Source organism: Lemur catta, chromosome 9 (genome assembly GCF_020740605.2).
Source record: "Lemur catta isolate mLemCat1 chromosome 9, mLemCat1.pri, whole genome shotgun sequence".
In the NCBI taxonomy this organism is placed as follows: domain Eukaryota; kingdom Metazoa; phylum Chordata; class Mammalia; order Primates; family Lemuridae; genus Lemur; species Lemur catta.
The window spans coordinates 65605501-65617796 of record NC_059136.1 but is presented as its reverse complement, the minus strand read 5'-3'; the positions used below and the strand labels follow the sequence as shown (position 1 = coordinate 65617796).

At 33.8% G+C, this 12296-nt stretch overlaps 1 protein-coding gene across 1 annotated transcript in view; it reads right to left on the bottom strand.

Annotated features, from left to right (window-relative positions):
- Positions 1–12296, bottom strand: part of PIP4P2 (phosphatidylinositol-4,5-bisphosphate 4-phosphatase 2) — a 48868-nt gene that overhangs the window by 12844 nt on the left and 23728 nt on the right. Inside the window, exons 3-4 of the mRNA XM_045560903.1 lie at positions 9843–9949; positions 8651–8774 (exon numbers count right to left, since the gene is read on the bottom strand). Of these exons, the coding sequence (XP_045416859.1) occupies positions 8651–8774; positions 9843–9949 (231 nt within the window). The remainder of the gene's footprint in view (positions 1–8650; positions 8775–9842; positions 9950–12296) is intronic.

The following is a 12296-nucleotide window of genomic DNA, read 5'->3' as shown; positions in this document are numbered from 1 at the left end:
ATTAGGGTCATCTCTTTCGTGTGTAAGTCTCAGTTCACCTCCAGGGAATAAAAATATATTTTATGTACCTTCAAAGTCATTTTTCCTTTAAGTCTTGAGGGTTAGCCTTTTAAATACTTGAATATTTAGATTCATTACTAAAATGCAACTATTTATTCTACTTATGTGGGAAAAGCACAAAGTACATAAACAAATTAGATATAGGTAGAACTAAAGTCATGGAACTGCTTCTTGTTCTGTCCTTGCTCACATGATGTGACAAAAACACACTACTTCTAGGGTACAATTTTCTCTTTAAATTTTCTTCACTGTAAGTGTAAGTAAGAGAATGTGCAATATAAATTTAAAGTAAACCTTTATCCCATAAAATATACTTACAAAATGGCTTTCCAACAACTTTCCATCTTATTTCTATATATGCCTTCTCATAAGGATATTTTCTTTATAGTTTTAGGGGAATTTCTTTAAGTACTTTAGCAGTTCTATCATCAAAACAAATCCTTTATTAAAATTAACTTTGTTTGGGACTCTAGTTCACCACCTTTTCCTTCCAGAAGGCTCAGATTCTAGGTACAGTGAGTTTTCAATAATTTATGCATTCTCAAATGTTTTAATTTTTTGAAAATATCTGATGTATGCTTTTTTTCTTTTTACTTTTTCTTTTATAATTTGATTTAAGAAAAGAACAAACAGATTTGGGTTTCCTGGACTCATTTTTCTTCATTTTTATTTTAAACCTCATGAAATTTAGTTAACCTTGATATGATCTCTCTCAGTCACAGCAGGAACAGATAGTCCCAAGATAAAGAAAACAGAAATGAAACTTTACAGGAATGCTCACTCTTAAAAATTATTCTTTTTCAACATCGGCGAATGTCAAACCAAGGGCACATTTTTGTTCAAGCAGCAGCAAATATTTTTCTTATTACTTATACTGTGTAACAAGTTGATACATTTCAAAGTTACCCTTAATAGTGAAAATTCTATAATTTTCTATTTCGTGTGCTGAGCAGAGATTTATATAGATTTCTACAGAAATTGGTATAGAATATTAAGCAATGAAAGAATAAAGAAATATTATAATATTAAGTGCTTTTTTATGTTTATGTAATAGGTTTAGGATAGTTGCTAAACTTTGTAATATCATTTCAAATGTTATCTATAAATAACATATTTAAGTGTTTCATAGTTAAAAGAAACAAAATGATGTGAGAAAGCAATTACAAAAAACTTTGAGTCAAGAGTAACCCAAAATGCAAGACTTAAGGTTAACACATTGGCATAGAAATTCTAGAATTTTAGAGGATCAACCTAAGGAGATTATTTAGTCCAGTATTATCATCTTATAGTGTTCTTCATTTTAGCACAAATTATGTGTGGTAAAATAAATTATAGCTGATAAACAGCTGAGACTGTATTGTGTGTAATTAGGAAATTACACAGCCAGCAACCTGACACATCTGGTTTTGTTGTTATCTCCAAGTACTCCCTTAAATGCAGCAAACTATGAGCAGAAAAGGCATCTATTATTAGAAATAAATTTGTCATAATCTATTCAAATGAATGCAAATACCTATGCTTTTGACAATAAGTAAACTTACTATTGTTCTCTTATCTAAAATCCTTCCCCTGAACTCACGAAATTTTATTGCCAGACTTTGGCATCTCGATAGGTAAAAAATCTTATGTCTATCAGAAAGATTAAAAGCAATTTCTCTAAAAATAATTTTTAGTATAGGTTTTCCAATATTTGATTTCTAACTATTTATGTAACAAATGAACTTAATTTCCACAAGATCTATTTTGCAACTAATATTAGAAGTCTTATAAAAAGTTATGCCGCTTAAAACTAGTAATTTTAATAGCACCTTGATGGAAAAAAAATATATATGTATATATATTAATGGATTTAATAGGCACTGGTAACACTTTGAAGTATGTTCAAAACCGCTGTCCCTCTCTGCTATAGCACCAAACCATCTGTCCCTGTGTCCAAGTGAAGAAAATTGGCCCACTTCAGGGCAAAATTTGATGATTATCTATAATTCAGTCACATATTGTGAGCTGTGTTAGTATTTATTAAAGAATAACAACCTCTCAGTCAGCGACTGATTAACAAAACATCTCCATATGCCTTTCATCAGTAGAGAACACAAGCCCCCCAAAAATGCAGTATTAAACTCTGCTGTTCACTTCTATTAAGAAATTTCTTTACATTCATGGATGACTAGCTGAAGGTTAAATGTTCACTTTATTCTTCTGAGAAACTAGTTTTCAAACAATGTCCCTCAAAACACTACTCTGGGTAGATGATCCACTCAAAATGGTTTAGAGGATAAAAAATCTTTGGGCATGCAGTGTGAAAAATCCCTCTTGAATATTTACAGTGATGCATGTTATCAATAAAAGTGCTACAGAATACTCCTGTAAAAAAATTCTGTTTATTTTCTTTTTATCCTAGCAATTCCCAGTGATCATGGAACTCTTTACTCATGTAACATCTATTATTAATCTATAAAATTAATGTGCCATTGAATACACTTTGGAAAACACAAATTGAGGTTTTCTAAACTTTACCCAGGGTTCCAGCTAGGCTGTGAAATGAATTGTGTGAATAGTGTGAATTCCTAACAAATTTAACTTTAGCATTATAACACTGATATATGAAAAGATGTTATTATAAACAGAAGGATGCTATGAGAATATAAAGGTTAGTCTCTGGCTTGCATATTACTTTAGTAATTTTCTTCTGGCAGAAGAAAAACTAAATTATTATACATTTTTTTAATAATAAAAACCATGTCACATACAATAGTTCTTTTATCTTAATCCATGGGAGAATTCTCTCTTCGGTCTCAGTATTTCAGCCAAAGTTGTCCTGTGTGATCTTTTTGTTACAATATCACGAATATCTTGTAACAGATCATGTTTTCCTCTTTTCATTGACTCTAGAAACTCACCTAAGATTCAGCCTAATTTTATCAACTGTACAGGACTAAATACTATACATATTTGTATTCTTAGGTATGACTTCATGTTATTTTTCTCCCCTATTTTTTAGTTCTTCTTGATTTTTTTCCATATTTTATTTTCAATCTTATTGAACTTAATGTAACTTGTTTCAATTGCTTTTGGGCCTTGCAAGCCAAGGCCAAAACAAAGTAGGGAATAAGTAAAGGAATTATCCCAACAGTTAAAAGTTTGAAGGGCAAAGAACACACTGCAAAGGATACAAGATTATTCATGATCAGCATAATAACGATATGGCTGCAAGTCAGAATTGAGAGCTTTGCAGGTCATGTACTCGTCATAACACTGAGCATCTCTCATTAATCTGAAACTTTCAAAAGTAATACCCACCCTATAGTTATGACCACTGTTCCCCTAAATTGCCAAAAATTTTGTTTTCCAGAAATTTTGAAATCACCTTTAAATACCATATTTTAATCCAAAACATCCTTCCTTGCTAAAGAATTAAAGTTTTCAATCATAATTACTATGTTAATATAATAATATGATTCACTTGCCTGCACTGAATATTAAATCAGAAAGAGACAGCTTTTAGAAGTTAGTGTCAGGCTTGCATATTACTTTAGTATTTTATTCTGGAGGAAAAATATCTAAATGTATAAGTTATATTTAAAAATACTAAAAACCATTGCATATGCATATCTATCTAAACTCTGAATTTGGATCCTTTTCTAGAATTCACTGCCAAATAATTCCAAAAAATTAAATATAAGCCTTTTTAACAGTTGTCTTTGATTTTCCTTTTTTCCTCATTTCCTTTTCCATCCTCTTAATAGTACAGTCAATTCTCTCTCTCAGATTCTTTATGCTATTCCTGACCATCATCATCACTTTGCTGAATAATAAAAGCTAAGTGCCTAGTCTTGTGCATCTTCAGGCTTTCCCCTATGCGATCCATTCTACACACAGCACCCACATATACAAAATTAAGCATAAAAGTGCTTTGTAGCTTTCCATTATTCTTAGGATAATGTCACTTACTCTAGGTTAGGTGCTTCTATGTGTGCACTAAGAACACTGTATCTCCCTATCTAGTCCAAACACATTTCATAAAATTCTAGTTTTATAATAAATGTCTTTTCCCTCCTATTAGATTATAAGACTCCATGAAAATAGAGACTGTACTTCTAGCTCACCACTGTTTCACCAGTACCTAGCCCAGTGCCTGATACACACTCAATACATATTACTGAATAAATGAAATCAGCTCATTTGTAATGTGACTACAAGGAATATTCAAGGCAAGGATTTGAAATACAAAACATAAGAGGGCAGAATGCAAGATATTTGTGGAAGGGAGATTCCTGAAGTAAGTTGAAAAAATCTATTTTGAAGATTTTTAAATTGCATTATTTTCAAAATGTAATTTGTTCACACACAGGAAAGGATAATAAATATGTTTAATATATATTTAATTTAGTCAATTCACTTAATACATATTGGTATCTACAGAGTATATTAACCTATATTAAATCAACATGTAGTGATTTTTAAAAAGAAAATTGTTATCTATCCCCACCAAGCATATTTTCTAATTTATGTACTTAGTCACTGATTCAATCAATGAAATATAAATGCAAGAAAAAAAACTTATTTTGTCCTACTAGATCAGAAAAATCCTAGCAATTCTTGTTAAATGGCAGTAAATTGGATAAATTCATGCATTTCTATTTCTTTTTCCAAACCTGACTAAAATAATAGTAAATCAATTTAAAATTATGTAATTCCATAAGGACAAAAAAAAAAAAAAACAGAGGGGAAATGACCTCAAATTTTTGGACAACAGAAAGCAGATGGGTACTTGGCAACTCCTTAGGGTAAGGGATGTTGAAACTTGACTGCCTATAGAAAGATACTCCAATGACAGCAGCCTGGCTCACACTGAAGAACCCAGAATAAGTCAGGTATTGGACCTACCAGTTTTCAAAGGCAGAGTTAACAGTAGCAATACAAGCAGGAGGATCACACTCCCAAGTTCATTGCAGCAATATTTACAATAACGAAGATATGGAAACAACTCAAATGTCTGTCAGCAGATGAATGGATAAAGAAATTGTGGTATATACATACAATAAATATTATTCAGCCTCTAAAAAGAAGGAAATCCCGCCATTTGTGACAACATGAATGAACCTGGAGGACGTTATGCTACGTGAAATAAGCCAGGCCCAGAAAGGCAAACACTGCCTGGTCATAGTGATAGTTGCCAGGAGCTGGGGGGCTCAGGGGCAGATGGAGAATGGGCAGATGTTAGTCAAAGAGTACAAAGTCACAATTAGGCAGGATGAATAAGTTCTGCAGATCTCATGTACAGCATAGTGACTACAGCTTGCAATACTGTATTATATACTTGAAATTTACTAAACAGGTGGATCTTAGGTGTTCTCACCACACACATACAAAAGGTAACTATATGAGGTCATCAAAAAGTTTAATTAGCTTGATTATGGTAATCGTTTCACAATTTTTATGTATATCAAAACATCAAGTTGTACACCTTAAATATATATGATTTGTTTGTCAATTATACCCCAGTAAAGCTAGGAAAAACAACGGGAAGTATTGCTTGTATATTCTTCCTCCATATCACAAAACCAGAAAACTACCCTTCTCAACACATGTAAGTAAAGAGTGATTTATTCCAAAGAGAAATTTGACTAGAGAGCCTATGGACTTAGGAACACCAGGCACAGAAGGCAAGAATAAAATATATTTTAAAAATAAAGGAAGTAAAGTCTGTAGCCTGAACAGTGGATAAGATCTTCACCCCTATTACCTCTCTTAGCTCCTAGAATGCTGTCTCTCAGGCATATCACCCACAAGAGACTGGAGGGTTCCTCCCCAGAGAAACTTGTGCTAAAAAAAAGACCAATTGATACTAACAGTTGACAGCTTTTCAAAGAAAGAGGAGGAAGGACCAGGGAAAAGAGAAAGGGAGGAATAAGAGGAGGAGGATGGAAAGAAGTCATCATCATTAGCCCCTACCGGCATGCACTGAGATTCTAATCAGTGACTTATTCTCAAATATAAATGAAATTTTGAATAAAACTTCTTTCATAAAGGAAAAACAAATACTGAGGCAGTAGGATCACATGAGTCTAGGAGTTCAAGACCAGACCAACCTGGGGAACACTGCAAGACCCTGTCTTTTAAAAATATATGAAAAATAAATTTAAAAAAAATCAAAAAAGTGGGGAGAAAACTAAGACAAGGCATAGAGAAGAACAACACCTCAGAAATAAATATAATGAATAGCTTCAGAAAGATGCCATAAAGAAAGCAATGCCTTAAAAAAAAAGAAAAAAAGAATCAGAATAAACAAAGGCTCTTGGAAATTAAAAACTAAATTAGATCATCTAAAATTAAAAATTTTAATTACATTTAGAAGACAGAGTAGCAAAAGTTTCCCAGGAAATAAAACAAAAATCCAAAATTTAAAAGAAAATGTAAAAAAAAGAGAGTCAGTTCGGGTGATCTCACATAAAGAATTCTAGAAAGAGGAAAACAGAAAATAGCGTGGACTGTAAGACAGCCCACTGAGTATCCAGACTAAGGCATCTCCTCATGAAATTTCAGAACACTGGAGAAAATCAAAGAGGAAAGAGAAAATAAAGAGGAAAAAATATGTCATATCAAAAGGATCAGGAGTCAGAATTGCAACTGATCTCATCAACAATGGAGCAAAGCTTTCAAATTTCTGAGAGGAAACAACTGGCAACCTAGAACTGTACATCTGGACAAATTATGAAGTGAATGTGAGATGAGATTAAAAACCACTTAAGAAATAAAAGGGCTCAAATTTATTTCCCTGCATATTTCCAGAAAGCAAAGAGAAGATGCGCTCCACCAAAATAAAGGTATAAATCAATAACTGAGAATGGCACGGGATCTAACACAGGAAAGAGGTAGAAAGAATTTGCAGAATGATGGTGAAGGGAAGTCCCAGGATGATAGCTGTGTAGCAGGAAGCCTAAATAATAGATTCTCTTGTGTGTTTGACTATATCGACAGGAATTTTATAGTTCTATAAAAGAATATGGGAAGAATTAATAATTTCTACATAGAAAATTTTTAAAATCCAGAGAAGAGGGGTAATTATTTATAAATCCAAGCAAATGTTAAAAGCCATACAGAAGAAAAATGTACCATATTACTTGGCTCATCTGTGAACATAATTTACCTAATCATAAAAAATGTAGGCTGGGTACAGTGGCTCATGCCTGTAATACCAGCACTTTGGGAGGCCGAGGTGGGAGGATCACTTGAGGCTAGGAGTTTGAGACCAGCCTGGGCAATATAGCAAGACCTCATCTCTATAAAAAATTTAAAAAACAATTAGCCAGGCACAGTGGCACACGGAGGATAGCTTGAGCCCAGGAATTGGAGGATGCAGTGAGCTATGAACATACCACTGTACTCTAGCCTGGGTGACAAAACAAGACCCTGTCTCAAAAACAAAAAAGAAAAAGAAAAAGAAAAAATGTAAATGCTAATTATTAATTGAACAAAAGTTCTAATTCTACCGGGAATATGGAAGTGGGGAAAAGAATATGAGTGGGAAAGTATATGAGTGCTAAATCCTTGCATTTTACAAGATAGTGGGTAATGTCTACAATTGCTTAATCAAAAAGCAAAAGGATAAGCAAACAATTTAAACACATGGAAGTGAATATCAGCAGAGCAGCTGAAAGAGTCGAAAGTATTTGACGGATGGTAACTGGTGGTCAGCTAGATGAGGAGACTGCAGTCCTATCTGAAATTTAGAATTACATACACAAATTACTTTAATAAAAGTAAAAATCAGGAAGAAAGAAAGCAAATCACCTACAGTTTATTAAGCTCATTCATTCCTTAATGATAGCAGGTCTTGTTTATAGTCGCCCATGCCTACACTCTAGAAGGTATCTTTAATACTCAAGTTCTAAACAAAATCCTTTGTCTCCCATATAAGCTAAACAACAAAAGAAAAACTGTTCTTACCATTTCTGAAAGGGGAAGTCAATATAAAATTAACTTTTTTTAAAATCAAACTTTGAGTTTAAATTAGAAATAGTAAAGCAACAACTTCTATAACTTTTGTTCATTATCAAATTACCTATACTTTCTTTTTTTTTATCTAATGGTTTTTCTAATTATGAGTATCGGTGTTAATTCCCTTTACACCAAAAATAATTCTTAAAAGTCAGAAAATTTTTGATAAATTATATTAAGGAGTTTTTCTTGAATCTAGAAGCCATGAAACAAGGCCACTGCATGAGATCATGTACTTTGTGCTCTGCTGAGTAGGTGAGAGTAGGGCTAAGATTCAGCTGCTCACCAACCCAAGATACCATGGAGCTAAGCTTGGAGGAAGGGGCATTGTTTTTCATTGGCTTACACAGAGAGGATCCTTTTGGGAATTGGGCCAATCAGAGGATGCACCTATCATCTAATTCACAAAAGATGCTGTACATCCTAGCTGTACTTCTGCTTAACTATCTTCCTAAATAAGACTCTATTTTAATCTCTTAATCAATTTGCACATGGACAAAACTACAAGATCATGAGCATTGGTCAAATCTATAAGAACGTGACCCATATTTACAGATTGATGCCCTGTGACAAACGTCCAGTTACTTACCAGGAATGTGTTTCCACAGTGCCCACACACGACTCTTGTACCTTCTGGTTGGACTGGCAATGCAGGTTGGGCTGGTTGTTCTTCAGAAATAAGCATTACCGGGCCAAGGTTAATTATGCGTCTACTATAGAAAGAGAAAGGAAACAACTTCACTATCCCAAAAATGGATTGAGAACAAAACCTGCAACATATGGCCAAAAATATGAAATATATCAGTGAAAAATATGTTATACTTGTTTTATAAATTAAATGAATTAAGTGTCACGTTTTGGAGCTAAAATCACAGAATATAGCAATAGTCTATCAAAAGCAAAAAAAAAAAAGAATCTTTTTATACTGGGATAGAAATCATATATTATGGCATTGGTCCTAGTCAATAACCTTGGGAATCATTTAACTGCCATTTCCAAGCTTTTATAAGTTCAAATCAGAAAACAGTTCTTATCATTCCTTACCTAGGAAGACAATTCAAGTTTGGTAGAAGATTAAATAAGTTAAAAATATTCTAGATCAACTAAAATGTGTGTGCCATTAAGGTACCAAAGTCCTGGCTTAAAACCAAATTTCTCTGAGCAGTTTGGTATTCCTTGATGCCTATTTAATCAAAGATAAAAAGAAAGCAAAATGGGAGCCTCCTTTCCTTTCTATTCTCCAGTCTATACAATCAGATGGGGCTATAAATGACTGGACGAAAAGCCAGAGAGATCAAAAGAAAAAATACAGTTAAGATCCTTATATACTTGTGTCTGGGCACATCTATAATGGCATTTGACATGGATAAATAATTCCAGAATTTATTATATGCAATATGCTCAGCAGAGACTAGTGTAGCATACAAAGAGATACACAATGACAATTAAAACACTTCCAGGTTAAGATTAATTATATCAAAGATAAAATCACTGGTTATTTTGAAATAAGTTCAATGAGTCACTGATTTATAATAGCACATTAATTACTTATATAACATAAAGAAAACATTCATTGCTCATTTAAGAATATTATATCCTACAAATACCTATGCCCGTTAAATTCAAACTAAACATATCATTCCTTTAACAAAAAAAAATCTAGGTCCTGTAATTACTTTGAGGACAAAGACTGTCTAGAACAAAGGCTGGCACATAATAAGCCTTTAATAAATACTTGTTGAATGAACAAATGAATGAATGAATGAATCTTTATCTCTTACCAGTTGGGTCTCGGACATCCTATTCGCCGAGATGTGTCCTTACAAATGAGGAGACAATTACAAGGGCATCTAACATATTTCTTCCCCGTTGGGGGGTTTTTGATTGGCTAGATAAGAGAAGAAAACGTAAGCGCAGCAAATTAACCAAAGTACAGATTGTTAAAGTTTGTTTGTGTTTAAAAAGGAAATGATTCTCTTAAAACTAAGGCTCCCTATAGTGCTATCAAAGTACAGTTTAAGGAAAAGTACGTTGCCAGTGATGTCAAATAGCACAAATGTTGGCAAGCATTCTGTGAAATTTTGGGGGCTAGAGATTTAATTATTAAGGGCATATGTCAAAATTAGTTTGTATTGGCCTTTTAATATGGGAGGAATATTTAGTGCACACCAAGAGATGTTTTCTCTTTAAAGTTTACAAGACAAGGTCATCTGTCTACCTGTCTGGCCATGTGCAAACATCCACAGAGGATTCATGCACTTGTCCGGAAAGAATGAGCTCAATGAGCTCAGTAAGAAGAATAATGGGGAAAGAGGAGTACATGATAAACTTGGATTTTTTTTTTTTTAATATAGAGTCTCATTCTGTCGCCCTGGGTAGAATGCAGTGGCATCATCATAGCTCACTGCAACCTCCAACTCCTGGGCTCAAGGGATCCTCCTGCCTCAGCCTCCCAAGTAGCTGGGACTGCAGGCGAGTGCCACAATGTCCAGCTAATTTTTCTATTTTTATTATAGTAGAGGCAGGGTCTAGCTCTTCCTCAGGTTGGTCTCGAACTCCTAAGCTCAAGCAATCCACCCACCTCAGCCTACCAAAGTGCTAGCATTACAGGTGTGAGCCACACTATGCTCAGCTAAACTTGAATTTTTCTTAATCTTTACTTATTAGAATATACGAAATGATTAATTTCATGACATACTTTAACTCAAAGACTTGTTATCACTTTTCATACTGGTATTTCTTTAAAAAAAAACTACAGTAAATTTAAAAGCAAGAATAAATAACACCAAAGAAAGCACTCCTTGCCATTCTATTAAGAGAATATTTCAAAATTAGTTTGTAGGTCAGTAAATTAGGTCAGTAAATATGAAATGTCCAATTTAGAATCAAAAGTGTAGTTTATTATATCTCAAACAAGCAGCGGTACAAATAATCAAAGTATGCACCTAAACTATTGACACAGTTTTGCCATCTTAACAGTAGCTTGTTTGTGCCAGTGAAGAAGCCTGGAGAGTGAGTGGAGATGAAATTGCAAAAGCTGCTTTCCACAGCTTGTTGAGAATTGAATGTTTTTTCCTAAGTGGTCCAAAACCTGGAACAAGTGGTAGTCAGCTGGTGCAAGGTCTGGTAAATATGACAGAGAGTTTCCAAGTCCAGGTTCTACAGTTTAAGCAGCGTTGTTTGTGCGACATATGGTTGATTGGTATCTTGCAAGAGGATTGGCTGTCCCTATTGACCCAGTCTTGGCTGCTTAATCACAAGCATCCTCATCATTTCATGAAACTGGTTGCAGTAGGCATCCACCGTAATCGATTGACCAGGTTTCATGAAGCTATAGTGGATAATACCAACGCTGGACCATCAAACAGACACCATTAGCTTTTTTTAATGAATATTCAGTTTTGGACTGTGTTTGGGCACTTCATCTTTATCCAACTATTGTGCCAAATGCTTGTGATTGTCAAAAAGAATCCATTTTTTATCACATCTAACAATATAGTACAAAAATGGTTCGCCTTTATATCACGACAGCAAAGAAAGGCCAGCTTCAAGATGATCTCTTGCCTGACGCTCATTTAACTCATGTGGAACCCATCTATCCAGCTTCATCTTGCTGATTTGTTTCAAATGATCCCATTTTGTTGGAATAATAAGGTCAAACCTTGCTGCTATTAATAATTTACATGTAGGTTGAGATGGATTCACTTCCAGTACAGCTTTCAGCTCACTGTTCTCCACCTTGGTCTCAGGTAGCCCACATGGCTCATTTTCAAGATTATAATAAAATCACCAGAACGGAATTTCTCAAACCATGGACGTACTGTGCATTCATTAGCCACATCCTTCTCAAACACTTTGTTGATATTTCTGGCTGTTTGTACTGCATTGGTTCCATGACAGAACTCATATTCAAAAATAACACAATTTTGATTTATCCATAGTTTCACAAAAATTGCTCTAAAAAAATTTTGAAAAATAATCACAAGCCAAAACATGTGTTTGAAAGACTGAGGATGTACCTTCACAATAAAAATAAAACAAAAACTGTCAAAGTGAAATGTCAGAGGTATCAATTGTCAAACTTAGTACTTAAGGAAATAGGACATTTCGTATTTAATAATCTTAATAGGACACCAGTTTGTTAAACTAAATAATTTATGATGCACTAAAAGGAACAGACCATCACTCCTGTGGCATTTCTGTCAAAAATGTGTAACCTGAAGCTAATCATGAGG